At 36.6% G+C, this 17,667-nt stretch overlaps 1 protein-coding gene across 7 annotated transcripts in view; it reads left to right on the top strand.

Moving 5' to 3' along the window:
• Positions 1-17,667, top strand: part of ICE2 (interactor of little elongation complex ELL subunit 2) — a 65,968-nt gene that overhangs the window by 24,721 nt on the left and 23,580 nt on the right. For 6 of the 7 annotated variants that reach the window (XM_006043276.4, XM_044925516.2, XM_025295703.3 and 3 more), the window contains 4 exons: positions 5,498-5,539; positions 7,027-8,026; positions 8,727-8,902; positions 15,480-15,609. In XM_006043276.4, coding sequence (XP_006043338.3) covers positions 5,498-5,539; positions 7,027-8,026; positions 8,727-8,902; positions 15,480-15,609 — 1,348 coding nt within the window. The remainder of the gene's footprint in view (positions 1-5,497; positions 5,540-7,026; positions 8,027-8,726; positions 8,903-15,479; positions 15,610-17,667) is intronic. The other variant, XM_006043278.4, reaches the window with a different exon arrangement.

Here is a 17,667-nt window from a genome sequence, read left to right as displayed (position 1 = left end):
GCAAACTGTATAATCTATCTGTGTCTAGTTTGCTCATCTATAAGATGGATATCATGATAACCTGGGCTTCCCAGGTGACTCAGTGATAAAGAATCTGCCTGCCTCGGCAGGAGACACAGGTTCGATCCCTGAGCGGGAAAGATCCTCTGGAGGAGGAAAATGGCATCCCACTCCAATATTCTTCCCAGGATAATCCCATGAACAGAGGAGCCTGGTGGGCTACAGTCTATGGTGTCACAAAGAATCAGACACAACTGAGCATGTAGGCATGCATAATGATAACCTAGCTTTTAGAATTATTTGAGATTAAAGGAGTTAATGTATCTAAAGCATTTAGAACAGTGCTTGGCATTTCATAAATACTAACCTTTATTATTTTGTGTATTGTAAAATATTTTCCCATGATTATTAGAGTAAGACATTCTATTTTACAAAACTTTTATTTATTTATCCCACAAATATTTATTGAGCAGATACTATTGCATGCACTGATACAACAGTAAATAAAAATGAAGTCTCCTTTTTCTCAGAATTTACATCAGTGTCAGGACACATAATTAAAACAGTATCAAAAACAAATATTAATAAATGCTATGCATAAAAATGGAGCAGGTTAGGGGAAAGAGATGAGAATAGGATTCATGATCAGGAACACTTTTCCAAGGACAGGAAATATGAAAAAAGACTTGAATAAAATGAGAGAGCAAGCCAGATTAGAAAATAAAATAGGAAAATGTTGTTCTTATTTACACATAAGAACTCATACTATTTTAAGAATATTGACCTTTTGTTTTTCACGTTGGCCTATGTATTTTTTGGTTTACTATTTGCCTTTCAATGTTTTTATGATGTGTATGTCATAAAACACTTCCAACCTTTCTTAAGTTTGTATAGGTTGTTTTCTGTTTTGTTTTACATTTTAAAATCTACCTAAAACTTACATTGGTGTGAGATGAATGTCAGTAACAAGTACTATGAAAAAAATGAAGTAGGTTAAGAGGGATAAAAAATGACGGAGTAACTTCTTTCAGTAATGGCAGGCCAGACAATTTGGACCATCCATTACTTATGTCAACTGAAAAACACTGTACTTATTATATAAATTTATTTCTTAGAATCATCAAAGACCTAACAAGATAAGGGGAACGTATAGGACTGAGATAGTAAAGAAAACTGGAATCCAGGTTGGTAAGCCTGTCACGTAGCATAATTTTTGCCCTAATGATATTTGCCAGTTCTGAAGAGGCAACAGAAAATGTGCTTTTTGGCAGCATCACAGGACCAGTCACTTTTCCACCATGAGCTTGGACCCTGCAGGGCTGTACCCCAGGAGTAAGGATGAACCAAAAATAAATCGGCTTTCTCATAGATTGTATCCTGGGTTTTCAGGCCTTGAACTTGGGTTCAGATGCTTTTGGATTGCTGGTATCTCCAGATACCTAGCAAAAGCAAGTGAAAATAATTCTTAGAGGGACAGAATGACATTTTGAGCTCCATATTATTTCTACAAATAACTTTCAAATATAGCATCCAGAAAGCATTTAAAGATAACTAGACACTGAAAGAGACTGGATACTCTGAGCAAGAACCATCACAAACAATGATTTGAAAAAGAACTAAGTTAAAAAAATTTTAGTGAAAAATATATCAAGTACAGTTAAGAATTCTGTAAAGATGGTTATTAGCACATTAGGTAAAACTGATAAGAGAATTAATAAACTGAAGTTGGGTTTGAAATAACTATTTGTAATGAAACACAAACAACAAAAAGAAAATATGGAGAATAGGGCACAAGGTATAGAGAATATAGTGAGAATGTCCAACATCAGTATACTTTGACCCAAAAGGAAGGTATGAAAGAGAGAAAGGGACAAAACCATACTTGGAGACAAAAACTACTCTTAAAAGCCACCAAAGAACCAAAAGGTACATTGCCTGTAAAGGACTGAGAGTTAGACTGGCAAATAACTTCTAAACAACAACAATGGAAACCAGGAGACTTGTGGGGACAGTATATTGTGGTGGGAGAAAATAGCCAGTGAAATATCCTTAAATAATAAAAAATTAAGTAAAGATATTTTCAGGTATTAATAAAAACTGCATTTGCTACTCGCAAACCCCCACTAATGGATGTTATTTGTTGTGGTGGTTAGTTGCTAAGTCATGTCCAACACTTTGCAACCCTCTGAACTGTAGCCCTCAAGGCTCCTCTGTCCATGTGATTTCCCAAGCAAGAATACTAGAGTGGGTTTCCATTTCCTTCTCTGGGGGATCTTCCCAACCCAGGGATGGAACCTACGTCTGCTACATTGGCAGGCAGATTCTTTACCACTAAGCCACCAGGGAAGCCTGGATATTCTTTAAGCACAAGGAAAATAATCTCAGATGGAAAGAGGATGGTGAAAGATGTGAAAATTAAAAAAGTGAAGATAATGTGGATAGACTCTAATTTGTAGGTGAGTGCAGGGACACTCAGGACCTCAACGTAGTTTTGAGATGATGTGGGCCCTAAGAACTCGAGAAACTAACCAACCAAAGTTCCTTCTGAGACAGAAGCCTTCACTCAGGAAAAATCATTAGTGGTAAAGTCTGTATTGAGCAGAACAAGACATTAAAGGTAAAGGAAAAATAAGTTTTCAGACAGTTGTGGTAGAGGGGAATAGAGGAAGCAGATAGTAGAATGTACTAAAGATTTTATATGCACACACGAACGAAAACCAACCTTTATACATACATACATATCTAGTGGTAACAATGAAACATGGGCTTAGAGCCATGAGTCTATGAATGCTGTCCTGGGACAGTCCCACACAGGATTGTTCTCCTACAGGTAACAATCCGAACAGATAAACCCATCTCAATTAAACATAGAAGCAAAAGAGGATTGTTGATGTAAGTTCTTACAAAGTTATTAGAGGAAAAAAAGATGATTGCTGTAACATTTCTACAGTCAGAAATAGTAAGAAGAAAGATGTACTAACAGAACAGAGGAAAGCTAATATGTTCACCCTTTACTCTAGAATTCTCACTTCTAGAAATGTAGCTTAAAGGTGCACTAGGAAAAGAATGAAATATTTGTGCAGGATATTCATCGCAGCTCTAAGGTATTTATTGGAAACAGTCCTCATGTCCCTTAATAGGGTATTTATTAAATAAACTGTACATCTTCAGTAGCCTACTATGCAACAATTATAGGCACACATTGCTTTACTGCACTTCAAAGATGCTGTTTTGGGTTTTTACAAATGGAAGGTTTCTGGTAACCCTGCATCAGGTAGGTCACTCATTGCCATTTTCCAACAGCATTTTCTCACTTCATGTCACTGTGACACATTTTGGTAATTCTCGAATATTTCAAAATAATTATATTTGTTATGGTGATCTGTGATTTTTGATGTTACTGTTACAACTTGCTGAAGGCTCAGATGATTGTTAGCACTTTTTAGCAGTGAAGTACTTCTTGATTAAGATGTATATACTTTTAAAGACATAATGTCATTGCACACTTAATAGACTATAATGTAAATATATCTTTATATGCCCTGGGAAACAAAAAAAAATTGTGTGAGTCACTTTTTGGTGATATTTGCTTTATTGGGGTGGTTTAGAACTGAAATATGCAATATCTCCAAAGTATGCCTATAAAAAGAATCAGAAAGCTCTAGGTATGCAACTATAATGTGATATCCAATATATATTAAGTGAAAATGGTCATTCAGATAATTTAGTGACCAAAAATTTATATCATGTTCAGAAAGAATTGCCAAAAAATCTTAAATTTCATTTAATAATCACATTGTTAGTAATGATATTGCTGTTCTTATTTTGAACGTATTAGATAGTATGATAAAACACACAAGTACTTATGTTTGTATTAGATACCAAGAATTGTAGCATAGGAGGTACAAATGCCAATCAAAGAAGCAAAAATGTTATAATAAAACTGCAATTGTGTAAAAAAGATGCTTGAAGGTTTTCCCGTTGGCCCGAGATGTGTTAGCTTGACTGTTGCAAAAAAACAACTCGGCAGTAGCTGGAAACACATGAAATATGTTAAAATCCATGAATTTAAAATAATATCTTTTTAAAAGAGTGTTAGTCACCTTCAGAGGATGCTAGTGTATCATTATTCTGAAAACTTTTAAAATTTCAAATATCTTGTCTTTTCCAGTACAAACTGTATTTCACGGTAATGCTAGAATTTTACTGTTACCGTTTTGCAGCTTCTAGGTGATTGTGAAAACATTAGTCACTCAGTCGAGTTCAACTCTTTGCAATCCCATGGACTGTAGCCCACCAGCATTCCTCTGTCCGTGGAATTCTCTAGGAAAGAATACTGGAGTGGGTAGTCATTCCCTTCTCTAGGGGATCTTCCTGACCCAGGGATTGAACCCGGGTCTCCTGTATTGCAGGCATATTCTTTACCTTCTGAGCCACCAGAGAAGACCTTGCAACTCCTAATGAAATAGTTAATCTAGGCAGTGATCATCATCAATGACTGCTAAAATCATTAAAAGATCAGTAAGGAATTTTGATAGAATAGGTTGTTGACACTTGATGAAGCAACAGAACAATTGTAGTATTACAAGAAGAAAGATAACCAAACATCATTAGCCTCCTGATTGAAGTGGGAGGTATACTTTACCACATACAACATATGAAGATTTTTTAAAAATGTGCCTGAATCTGATTAAGCTACTAGATCATTTAATAGGAAATGTAGGGGAAGCATGTGTTCAATGATATCATGGGGATGCAAAATCCAGAATGTGGAAAATTCCACAGGATAACTGATCTAGTTTCTTCTACGAATATCTGGTGGATATGGGAATTGGCAGAGAGTAAGGGAGAGGTGTGACTGAGCGACTGAACTGAACTGAACTGAAGGAAGAGTTGTTGACAAAGAAAATTGAGAGACATCAACCAAATGTAGAGTCAGGATCTTGGTGGGATCCTTATTCCAATAAACAATTGTAAAAAGAAATGTATCAGACTAGAAAATTTTAACACCGATTAGGTATTTCCTGACATTAAGGAAGTGTTAATTTTATTGATATAATTAATACGTTTAACAGAAGAATCCTTTTATAAGCACATATTTATAGATAAATACCATTTTTAATTTTACCCAAATTTGTTCTGTCAGGAATGAGAGCATTGTTTTTCAGTTCATTAATTTTGGTTTTATATTTATGAAATTTCATTATTTTGAATATATTATCCTTTACCTATTTCTTGAAAAGGCTATGAATGATATTTCTGATTTTTAATAATTGTTCTCATTTTTGTTGCTTTTTAAATAATCAGTAATTATCACTCTAATTTCTTCTTTTATCTAGCAGTTTGGGCAGTTTTAAATTTCCAAGTGCTTGCATTTATTATTGTTTGTTGACTTTCTGCTTAATGATTTTTAATTTTATTTCCTTCTAAAACAGTCAGACCTTAGTAGATTCTGCTTTGTACTGTATTGATATTTTTTTTGTGTATTAATTTGTAGTCCGTCTTTGGAAATACCCCTTCGATCCTTGGGCGGGAAAAGGTATATCTTTGTAGTCTATGTGTATGTTTTCAGTCATTCATGTATCTTTGTTTCAGTTATTAAATATTCATACTTTCTACATCCCTTTCTTTACTTAGAAACAGTGTATCATTGACCAAGTACAGTTGTTTCTTTCAAATTTTTCTTTTACTTTTCAGTTTTGACAATTTTAATGTTATTTGGCATGTCACAAATCATAATTCATTCATCATGGATTTCATCTTTTTTCTTTTAGGGTTTTTTTTTTTTTTTTTTTTTAATTCAGTCAAGCCATGTGACTTGTGGCTTGTGGAATGTTAGTTCCCTGACCAGGGATTGAACCCATGCCCTTGACAATGGTAGTACAGAGTCCTAACCCCTGGACTGTCCAGGAATTTCCTGGACTTCATCTTTTGTTCAACATAGGATTCCTTTTTCTATCCAGTGCTTTTTGCATTGACTTGTCTCTAACACTTAATATTGTTAGTCCTTCTTTATTTCTTGATGTCATGTCCCATTGTTTCTCCTTGAACCTGTTTGTGTAAGAATGCCTCACGTAAACAGTGTATAGCTTTATTTTATTTTTTTTACTAAATGTGGTATTGTTTAGTGAGAAACTACTATGATTGACTATACCAAGAAATTTTCTATATATAATTGCACTTTTAATGCTTAGAACAAACCTAAGATGATGACCCTATTATCATTATTTTACTGATGAGGAAATTGAGTTTCAGAGAGGTGATTTACACAGATAGATCTTACTCACTGCCTGAGGCTGTTGGAATATTTTTCTCTCAAATCCTAAGCTGTAAGACAATTTCATGGTGTTTATCCAAAATACTCTGCCAGGCTAAGGAGAGATTTTGCTACTTGACAAGACAGTTTATTCCTGAATAAATTAAAACTGTCTGGAGTTCTTCCATGACTAAAACAGTACGTAAAAACTATAACCTTCAATGGCTTCATGTCCCAAGATACAGTAAAACCATTTCCTATCCATTTTTCCTCATACTGCTGAAAGTTGTTTTCCCTGAGTGGATGTGCGAAAAAAGGTACTGATTGATGTTAGAGGCTGGTGACTCTTCCACAGTTGCAGTTTCCTTAGAGTGGCAAGAGGCTTTCTTCCTGGTCACCTAAGTCCCTGCAAGAGCATATAAAGTGCGTGTGAAGGGAAATCCACTGCCTTCCTGTTTGGCCTCACATTTCTTCTTTGAGGTCCTATCTGTTTTTGATTAGTGGGAATACCTCTTGAGATGTAGTAATTCACAAGTATTTCCCGTTTCCTATGGTATAGCAACTTGGAAATTTTTTCTGTGTTTCGTCAACATTTCATTGGGAAGATAAGGGTAATAGTTGCTAATAATCTGTCAAAGCAAGAACCTTTCAAAACCATTCGACTTTTCTTTCTCCTTTTAAAGAGTATGAACTATGTCTGTGATGGGTCACTGATAGGTGAGGGGTGGCCTAGAATTGTTGCTAATAGTTTGCCAATATATTTTCTTAAGATATCTTATGAAGTTAACGAGTGCCGAAAAATTGAGACCCTAGAAAATTTGGATCTGGAGTTTGATGATGATGTCACAGAACTTGAAACTTTTGGAGCAACCACCACCAAACCATCAAAGTCACCAAGTCCAGCAAGTACCTCCACAGTAGCCCCCAAGACAGATACACTCACAGCCCCCAGCATAGCAGACACATCTGAGGCACCAACTTCACCAGACATTTCTGCTCATTCTAGAAGCTTATCTCGGATTCTGATGGAACAGTTGCAGAAGGAGAAACAGCTGGTGACTGGTATGATAGACAGTGGCCCTGAAGAGTCCAAAAATAAAGATGATCAGAGATTTATACCATGTGGTGAAAAGGTATCAAATTCTGACAAGCCTTTGATGCAAGATAGTGACTTGAAAACATCTGATCCCTTACCATTAGAAAGTTCTATGGAAATTGAAACCTCTAGTAAAAATAATATGGCCAATGAAATGGAGAGTGCTGATGAAAGAGAAAATGTTCTAGAGAACACAGACACTAATTCAAACGAAAAGACTGTTACATCAGAAGCAGCTAACATTGAAGATGTAGTTCTTGACAGTAGTGATACAGATGAAGACTGTTTAATCATTGATATGGAGTGTCAAAATAATAGTAATGGAAAGACAGCTGAAGTGGGTTCTAATTTAAGTTCTAAACCAGCTAGCCTAAATTCTTCCTCAGGACAGACTTCTACAGGAGACCAGACCAATAGTACTTGTAGTCCTGAAGAGTCATGTGTTTTAAAAAAACCTATCAAACGAGTATATAAAAAGTTTGATCCAGTTGGAGAAATTTTAAAAATGCAGGATGAACTCTTAAAGCCAATTTCCAGAAAAATACCTGAATTGCCCTTAATGAATTCGGAGAACTCTAAACAGCCTCCTATTTCTGAGCAGCCCTCTGCTCCGTCAGATGCCTGTAGCTGGCCAAAGTCTATCTGGCCTTCTGCCTTTCAGAAGCCAAAAGGACGTAAGTAAATATTTACAAAGAATTTTATATTAACTGTCTTGCCTGTTGCTTGTCCTTAGGTTTTTTCCTCCTCATTCCCCTCCTTTCTCTTTGTAATAACGTTTATGATCTTTACATAGTCACCGATGGTTTATTTTGATTGGAAAATGAACTATCATTGACTGTGTAAAAATCTTCACTCCGAAAACACACCCACAGTTGTATGGCTTTTTGTAACCTGTGTTTATTCAACATTTACAATGGCCAATAAGCTATAGATAATGTGGTTTGCCGAATGATAAAGGGGAAGTGTGTTAAAAAAATCACGATAAATATGTGTTAATCTAAATTTACTTATTCTTGATGTTAGAATGCAGTTTTGTACTTTTTCATTTTGTAAAATAGATATAAGGCTGCACCTCAGGTCTGTCTTTATTATGAATAACACTAGTTTTTAAAACTTTTACTTTTTAAAACTTCTTTTTACTTCAGACATTGTCTCACTGATGTATTTGTGAGGGTAGTAGGATAAAAGGAAGAGAACCTTAAAGCTTTGATTTCAGCTCTTGCTGGAGTTACAGTTAAAGTAAACAGAAATGCTAATAGTGTAATGGTCAGAGGAAATAGAAAGCTGGTAGTTCAGTTGTTTTATCTTGGATTATGATGGATAAAGGGCTAATGTAGTTTAAAATAAAAATGATGAATATAATTATTTTTAAAGGATTGCCATATGAACTTCAGGACTATGTTGAAGATACATCAGAATATGTAGCTCCTCAGGAAGGAAATTTTGTTTATAAGCTGTTTAGCCTGCAAGACCTGTTGTTACTTGTGCGATGCAGCGTCCAGAGGATAGAGACCAGACCACGTTCTAAAAAACGGAAGAAAATCAGAAGAGTAAGTTGTTACTTGAGGAGTTGGGATATCGTAGCGTAAGTAGGTGGGCAGCAAATATTGAACATGCCATTGTGATGAAGTTTGATTTTAAGTTATTGATCTTTCTTACAGTAGTTTTTTCAGGTTGAGATTTTTTTAGTAAAATACTGAAAACACTTTTAATAAAGTTTAGTTGAATGTAATAATCATGAATGCTGATAACTTGTGTGGACTATATATAAACTTTGTGAAAAACGGCACCATTATAGACTTGACCTAGACTGGCACATATGTTCCAGCTTTCTCTGTGATTTTGGATTTTCCTTTATTGGCCCCTTTCTTTCTTTCTTTAAGAATCTTTTTGAGTTATTTTAGAAGTTTACATTTTGAAAGGTGGGCTTTCATGAACATTTGAGGATGTCTTCCCAGGCTTGATAGAATACTAAATGTCTTTTCTTTTTCCCCTGTTGTTTCTTTGGGGATTTGGTATAAATATTTTCCTTAAAGTTTTTGCTACACTTTGAGTAATTGGTTCTTTTGGCAGTTCGTTATATTTGATATTTTAAGTACTCTTTCAGGTTAGTTCGATTTTTGTGTATGTAACCAATGAATTTAGGTAAAGAGGAGTTTTTATGGTATAAATGATTATGTAAGAAATAATGAAGTCTCTCCTTTGTTTCTTAATAAGACTTTTTCTGTTGTGTCCATTTTATCATAGTTCACTTCTTCTTCCTTCCTTTTCCTTTCTTCTTCCATCCTTCCTTCTTACCTTCCCTTCTTCTTTCCTCCTCCTGCTTTCCTTTCTTCCTTCTTTTTTTCCCTCCCTTCCTCCTTTTCTTTTTATTGTATTTTTTTTTAATGTTTTTGGCCATCCTATGAGGCATGTAGGATGTTAGTTCCCCAACCAGGGATTGACCCCACACCTCCTACATTGTAAGTCCCAGTTCCTTCCTTTTTTGATGATCTCTGTTTCTTGCTATTTAACCTGCCACCCATTAAGAATGCTGAGTGATCACTGTAGAATGTCAGTGTGTTTGGGGCTAAGGAACTGTGATGTTCCAGCATTGACCTTTGTGGATCAAGTCCCTGACTACTACTTTTATCATATTAAGGTGTAACTGAATTTAAAAAAAGAAGAAGAAGAAAAGAGAAGTTCTCATAATTGGTATTCATCACTGGTTCAGACTTGAAATTTTAGAAACCAGCTGGTTTTGAATTAAATGTATGGTGGAGAGTGTTTTAAAAGAGAACATTAGGGAATGACAAAATGCTATAGGTCTGATTTTAGTCTCCTTTTCTATAAATACAAGTATCCTCTGTATTAAAAGATTTTATTTACTAATTTTTTCCTGTCTCATCTGTACTTAACTGTCATGAAGTTAATAGCCATAGCATGCACATGTTGAATGCATCCAGCGTCAGTGCTTTGGATTGTATTTTCAAGATTTTATTTCATTCGTTCTTACCCGCTATCTGATTATTTGGAGGCTAACGTCATTTATGTGAGCCCATACCACTCTGCACTGATCTACCAGCTTATAACACTTAGAAATTATTGATGGGCAGGATCTCTTAAGTAAGGATAGCCTAGGAATATTTTGGACCCTGATTTAATTGTTCAGTGAGATAACCTGTTAAGGACATTGTCATTCACTTGACCAAAGTGAAATTTGTAAAACCTTATAGGAGAGTATTCACTCTTCATCAAAATATATCAAAACCACCAAAGAATAGCTAAATAGAAGCCTTCTGTTTCTCATTATGTCAAACCCTGAGTATAATTTTAAAATTTTCAGCAAATACTTATTTTATATATCATTATATGTAATAGTTTAGTACACATATTGTAAATTCCTTAGTAGAATGTGTTCCCTTCGGAATCATATCCTAGTCATCTGTTTTTCTCAAATGTTTTGTTCCATAGAAACTCAATAAACAAATATTGAGTAAGTGAAAAAAATTGAGGCGTGAGGACAGAGGAGGGTGTTAGGGAAGGGAAATTGAGGCACTAGTTAAAATTTTGAAGTGGTAGTGTTTGAACTCCAGTTAGGTAAGAATGCATCCTCATTAACATTTCCTTCTTAAAAACCAACTGGTTTAGAACAAGTTTTAAAACACTCAGAAGTCTCTTCAACTTCTGCTATTCAAGAACCTCATTTCTTCTTTTTGTTTCCCCTTTGTTTCTTCAATTCTCTGTTATTGTAGTTGAGATTTTAGTTTCCAGTATCATTTATTTTTTCTCATCAAGATTCAGCTTAATCTTGTACAACAGAGGGGAACCTAGAACAGCAGCCACTCTCAATTGATGAAAAAGAGGCTAATTTGGAACACAAGATGAAGCTAGAACTTACTGAGTTCTACATGTAGTTGTGAAATCCAGACCAAATAACCTCTGAATGATTTAATATTATATTATTGTCTGTCTTGGTTAACCAGATTTCCTAAGAGTGATATTCTGAAGGGATTAAAAAACTTAGATCTAGTTATCTTGAAGTTTATATTGGCATTCTCGGTCCAGAGAAAAGTATCCTGAAGGTGCTTGAATCTTAGGAAACAACAGAAATGTACCTATTGGGATACTACCTATGTCACTATCCTAGTGACAGGATACTAGCCATGAAATATTTTGGAATGTATATAAAAGTTTGGAAGGTTTATGTGATAAATTGGAAGGTAGAAAACCAAGAGAAGCTTTCACTTAGAAGTGAACAATTAAGGGATAAAGAAAACAGTAAGTTTAATTTATATAATCGGAAAACTTTGTACTTAAACTTTCACTTTAATTTTGGAGTACTGACATAAAATATTCAGACTTTTCCTTCCCTTGGCTTCCTGGAGATGGCAGTAGAATACATAAATTAATACCAGATTCAAGACTTAGTTTTATAGATATGACAGTATTAGCAAAGAAAATCCCCCAGAGTACTTTCTTCAGAAAGAGTAATGTTTTTTAATTTGAAAAGAAATCTTGAATTAATTCTATTACCTATTCATGATCCAAAAGAGGATCTTCTTTCTCAATTATTCGTTTTCCAACTCTGCTGTGAACTGGTTATGTGTCCTTGAGCATGTATCTTAACCCTTTGAGCCTTCATTTCTTTATCTCTGGGTTTTATTTGCAACTATAAGCAACCTTAAATGCAGATTACCAATTACTGAAGAATTATTTTACAATTAAGTGATTTTAGCAAGGCAGTCCACTCCAATATTCTTGCCTGGAGAATCCCATGGACACAGGAGCCTGGCAGGCTAGAATCTATAGGGCCACAAAAAGTCAGTCACAACTGAAGTGACTTAGCACACAGCAATAATATTATCCTAATCATAATATTTTTTAAATTACAGAGACACTGTAGGGAACTTACTACTCAAACTTTGGCCCCAGGAACAACAGCTTTTTACACATGTGTAGACTTCATTTTCACCTCAGATTCCACATTTATTTTAAAATAGTTATTCACATGCACATTGAAATTTAAGAAGCACTGCTGTTGAGTTTTACAATATTCAAAGGTAATAATGAACCAAAGTTATTGTTCACATAAATTTTACTGGATTTGAATTATTCTTTACACCACCATTATGTTCAGATCAGATCAGATCAGTCGCTCAGTCGCGTCCGACTCTTTGCAACCCCATGAATCGCAGCACGCCAGGCCTCCCTGTCCATCACCAACTCCCGGAGTTCACTGAGACTCACGTCCATCGAGTCAGTGATGCCATCCAGCCATCTCATCCTCTGTTGTCACCTTCTCCTCTTGCCCCCAATCCCTCCCAGCATCAGAGTCTTTTCCAATGAGTCAACTCTTCGCATGAGGTGGCCAAAGTACTGGAGTTTCAGCTTTAGCATCGTTCCTTCCAAAAAAAGCCCAGGGCTGATCTCCTTCAGAATGGACTGGTTGGATCTCCTTGCAGTCCAAGGGACTCTCAAGAGTCTTCTCCAACACCACAGTTCAAAACCATCAATTCTTCGGCCCTCAGCCTTCTTCACAGTCCAACTCTCACATCCATACATGACCACAGGAAAAACCATAGCCTTGGACTAGACGGACCTTTGTTGGCAAAGTAATGTCTCTGCTTTTGAATATGCTATCTAGGTTGGTCATAACTTTCCTTCCAAGGAGTAAGCGTCTCTTAATTTCATGGCTGCAGTCACCATCTGCAGTGATTTTGGAGCCCAGAAAAATAAAGTCTGACACTGTTTCCACTGTTTCCCCATCTATTTCCCATGAAGTAATGGGACCGGATGCCATGATGTTCGTTTTCTGAATGTTGAGCTTTAAGCCAGCTTTTCGCACTCCACTTTCATCAAGAGGCTTTTTAGTTCCTCTTCACTTTCTGCCATAAGGGTGGTGTCATCTGCATATCTGAGGTTATTGATATTTCTCCCGGCAGTCTTGATTCCAGCTTGTGTTTCTTCCAGTCCAGCATTTCTCATGATGTACTCTGCATAAAAGTTAAATAAACAGGGTGACAATATACAGCCTTGATGTACTCCTTTTCCTATTTGGAACCAGTCTATTGTTCCATGTCCAGTTCTAACTGTTGCTTCCTGACCTGCATACAAATTTCTCAAGAGGCAGATCAGGTGGTCTGGTATTCCCATCTCTTTCAGAATTTTCCACAGTTTATTGTGATCCACACAGTCAAAGGCTTTGGCATAGTCAATAAAGCAGAAATAGATGTTTTTCTGGAACTCTCTTGCTTTTTCCATGATCCAGTGGATGTTGGCAATTTGATCTCTGGTTCCTCTTTCTTTTCTAAATCCAGCTTGAACATCAGGAAGTTCACGGTTCACATACTGCTGAAGCCTGGCTTGGAGAATTTTGAGCATTACTTTACTAGCGTGTGAGATGAATGCAAGTGTGCGGTAGTTTGAGCATTCTTTGGCATTGCCTTTCTTTGGGATTGGAATGAAAACTGACCTTTTCCAGTCCTGTGGCCACTGCTGAGTTTTCCAAATTTGCTGGCATATTGAGTGCAGCACTTTCACAGCATCATCTTTCAGGATTTGGAATAGCTCAACTGGAATTCTATTACCTCCACTAGCTTTGTTCGTAGTGATGCTTCCTAAGGCCCACTTGACTTCACATTCCAGGATGTCTGGCTGTAGGTGAGTGATCACACCATCGTGATTATCTGGGTTGTGAAGATCTTTTTTTAGGCCCACTAAATTCTCCAGTTTATGAAAATCAGTCATTCTGAAACATTTATGAAGTAGTTTCAAGTATATAAGTGAATGACAGCTTAGTATAATTTCAGAAGTTGTTCAGTCACTAAGTCATGTCTGATTCTCTGCAACCCCATGGACTATAGCCCACCAGGCTCTTCTATCCATAGGATTTCCCAAGCAAGAATATTGGAGTGGGTTGCCATTTCCTCCTCCAGGGAATCTTCCTAACCCAGGAATCAAACCTGCATTACCTGCCTCTCCTGTGTTGACAGGCAGATTCTTACCACTGAGCCACCTGGGAAGCCCCAGGGAAGCCCAATCTCACAAGTACTAACTGGGTATATAACTTTAAGTTCCTTAAATCATGTGTTTTTCCCTCCTCAGCTAGAAATGAAGAGACTGCTATTAAGATTAGAATTTTCTTTGACAGAAATGAGTTAATATGAGCACAGTGAACATGACTAGCATTATATTATTTTACAGGCATGGATTTCCTTACATCTCATTTAGATTAGTCCTAGGTATAGTCATTTTGCTTAATCTGTACAGTCCTGACCAATAAACACTAAATGGCTAATTTGTCAAGTACGTAGTGTCTGGAATAAAGTCTTTTGTATTAATGAAGAGAGCAGCATCCATGTGTATTAATGTAAGTACTAGTGCTCATACATTCGTAGAATGAAAACAAGCTGCTCAGAGTATTTAAGCCTGAGATGATGTGACTAATGGTTTAAACGGGCAAAAAAAAATCATACTTTTTTTTAACCCTCTTGAGAATGATTAGTATGTATTACAGTCATGGCTTCCCAGCTTCTAGTTTTGAACCTTTGGGCAATTATGTAACCCAGGCTTTATTCCAAGGATCCTGTCAGTCATGTTCAGTGACAGAAATAAAATATGCTTATGTATGGAGAGCTATGTTGATTGTGGTTGGGGGTAGGGGAGGGCGGAGAAGGCAATGGCAGCCCACTCCAGTACTCTAAATCCATGGGCAGAGGAGCCTGGTGGGCTGCAGTCCATGGGGTCGCTAAGAGTCAGACACGACTGAGTGACTTCACTTTCACTTTTTACTTTCATGCCTTGGAGAAGGAAATGGCAACCCACTCCAGTGTTCTTGCCTGGAGAATCCCAGGGACGGGGGAGCCTGGTGGGCTGCCATCTATGGGATCTCACAGAGTCGGACACAACTGAAGCGACTTAGCAGCAGTAGGGGAGGCTCTTGGTTCACGATCTCTTTTTTATCCACCACTGCCCATGTCTACTAAGGGTTCTATCCATATTTCTGCCTGCATCCAGCTATATTTGAAAGGATGAAATAAGATTACCTGAAAGCATTTTGAAAAGTGGCAAAGTTATATAGGCAAATGTATTTACTGTTAATAGTAAATTAATAAAGCTTTATAAGCATATAACCTTGAATTGCAGCAATTTCCAGTTTACGTACTACCAAAAGTGGAGTATCAAGCTTGTTATGGAGTTGAAGCTCTGACTGAAAGTGAACTCTGTCGCTTATGGACTGAAAGTTTATTGCATTCCAACTCCTCATTTTATGTTGGTAAGTTAAACAAGAGGCTTTGTTCTCCTTTTTAATTCCTTTGTAAATATACACAGTTCAATTCATCTGTAAATTCTGTACTTTTAATTTTCAGTTTTCTGATTGTATTAGTATTTCTTTCTATTAAAACATTTCTACTGCAGAGTTAAATAGCAGAGTGTGAATAGTGATTATCATATGTTTTGATTTCTCTCCTACTTCCTTATTAGTTGCATATGAATGTCAAAGTAATCATTTTATTTTTAAAATATTTAGGACCCAGAGGGATGGTATGGGGAGGGAGGAGGGTTCAGGATGGGGAACACATGTATACCTGTGGCAGATTCATGTTGATATATGGCAAAACCAATACAATATTGTAAAGTTAAAAAATAAAAAAAAATATTTAGGAGTGTAATGAAAAAATATAGATGTGTTTTCTAACAAGCTTCTTTTAAAAGAACTATATAATTGGTTTTAAAATATATTTTTTGAAATTTTCTTAAATTTATGACATTATTTTTTAAATCTCACATATTATCTTGATGAAATAGTTTATTTACTTTGTTTTGTTTTTTGTTAGGGGAATAGTTAGGCAGGATCTTAATTTGTGTTGGCTGGGTTCATATACAGTTAACATATTTCACACAAAGGATTACTTGATAATCATTACTGATATTGTTCCATTCCATTGGAATCCTTACTCCTATACTTCTCAATTCATCCCTTATATTTCACTGCATGCCAGCCTTCTCAAGCTGCCCTTCCTTCATGTGATTTCCTTCCTTTGATATCTCAATGCATTGCTTTTTTTTAACCACTTTTACGGTTTGTTGCTTTCTACTTAATTGTTTTTTTAAAGCCAGTCCTATCTTCCCATTGGGCTTCTCTTGTGGTTCAGCTGGTAAAGAATCCACCTGCAATGCGGGACACCTGGGTTCAATCCCTGGGTTGGGAAGATCCCCTGGAGAAGGGAAAAGCTACCCACTCCAGTATTCTGGCCTGGAGAATACCATGGACTGTATAGTCCATGGGGTCACAAAGAGTCAGACACGACTGAGCGACTTTCACTTCACTATCTTCCCAGTAGACAATAACTGGTTTAAAGTCAGAGTCCGATGAAACGTTATATTCTTGTAGTACTTAGCATAATTTCTGGTATGTAATTAAGTGTTTATAAGTGTGCTTTTCTTGGTTGATCCAAAAATAGGTCACTCACTTGAAAACCTTTTCTGTATTTTGGTTAATCAATATTTTGTCTTCATGTTTTATGAGAGTATTAATAAGATCATTGATTCACTCTCTCTTCAGTTCAGTTCAGTTCAGTCGCTCAGTCGTGTCCGACTCTTTGCGACCCCATGAATCGCAGCACACCAGGCCTCCCTGTCCATCACCAACTCCTGGAGTTCACCCAAACTCATGGGCATCGAGTTGGTGATGCCATCCAGCCATCTCATCCTCTGTCGTCCCCTTCTCCTCCTGCCCCCAATCCCTCCCAGCATCAGGGTGTTTTCCAGTGAGTCAGCTCTTCACATGAGGTGGCCAAAGTATTGGAGTTTCAGCCTCAGCATCAGTCCTTCCAATGAACACCCAGGACTGATCTCCTTTAGGATGGACTGGTGGGATCTCCTTGCAGTCCAAGGGATCCTCAGGAGTCTTCTCCAACACCACAGTTCAAAAGCATCAATTCTTCGGCGCTCAGCTTTCATCACAGTCCAACTCTCACATCATACATGACCACTCTCTCTACTTAACCCCAAAAGGAAGTAGCTAAAGATTGGTGGTGCTCTAGCCTCTTCCTGCCTGTTCATACACACTGCCATAAGTTTGGTTGTAGTTTTCAGTCAACAACCACAGTTACAGTGTTCCTCCAAAGACCTGTTGCCATGAAACCCACCAACAGTCTTCTTGTAAACTATTTGAAAACAATTGTCAGCCATGTCTGTGTTAGGAGGGGACTGAGCAAAAACTCACTATTGAAATCCTTTTTAAAGTACTAACAGAGAATAGACATTCTTGACTTAAACATTTAAGTTTTTTTTTTTAATGTAAAGTTAAACAAATAAAACTACCGTCATT

This window comes from Bubalus bubalis, chromosome 11, assembly GCF_019923935.1.
Source record: "Bubalus bubalis isolate 160015118507 breed Murrah chromosome 11, NDDB_SH_1, whole genome shotgun sequence".
NCBI classification, from domain to species: domain Eukaryota; kingdom Metazoa; phylum Chordata; class Mammalia; order Artiodactyla; family Bovidae; genus Bubalus; species Bubalus bubalis.
The sequence above is the reverse complement of the archived record's forward strand: the minus strand, read 5'-3'. Positions and strand labels throughout refer to the sequence as shown.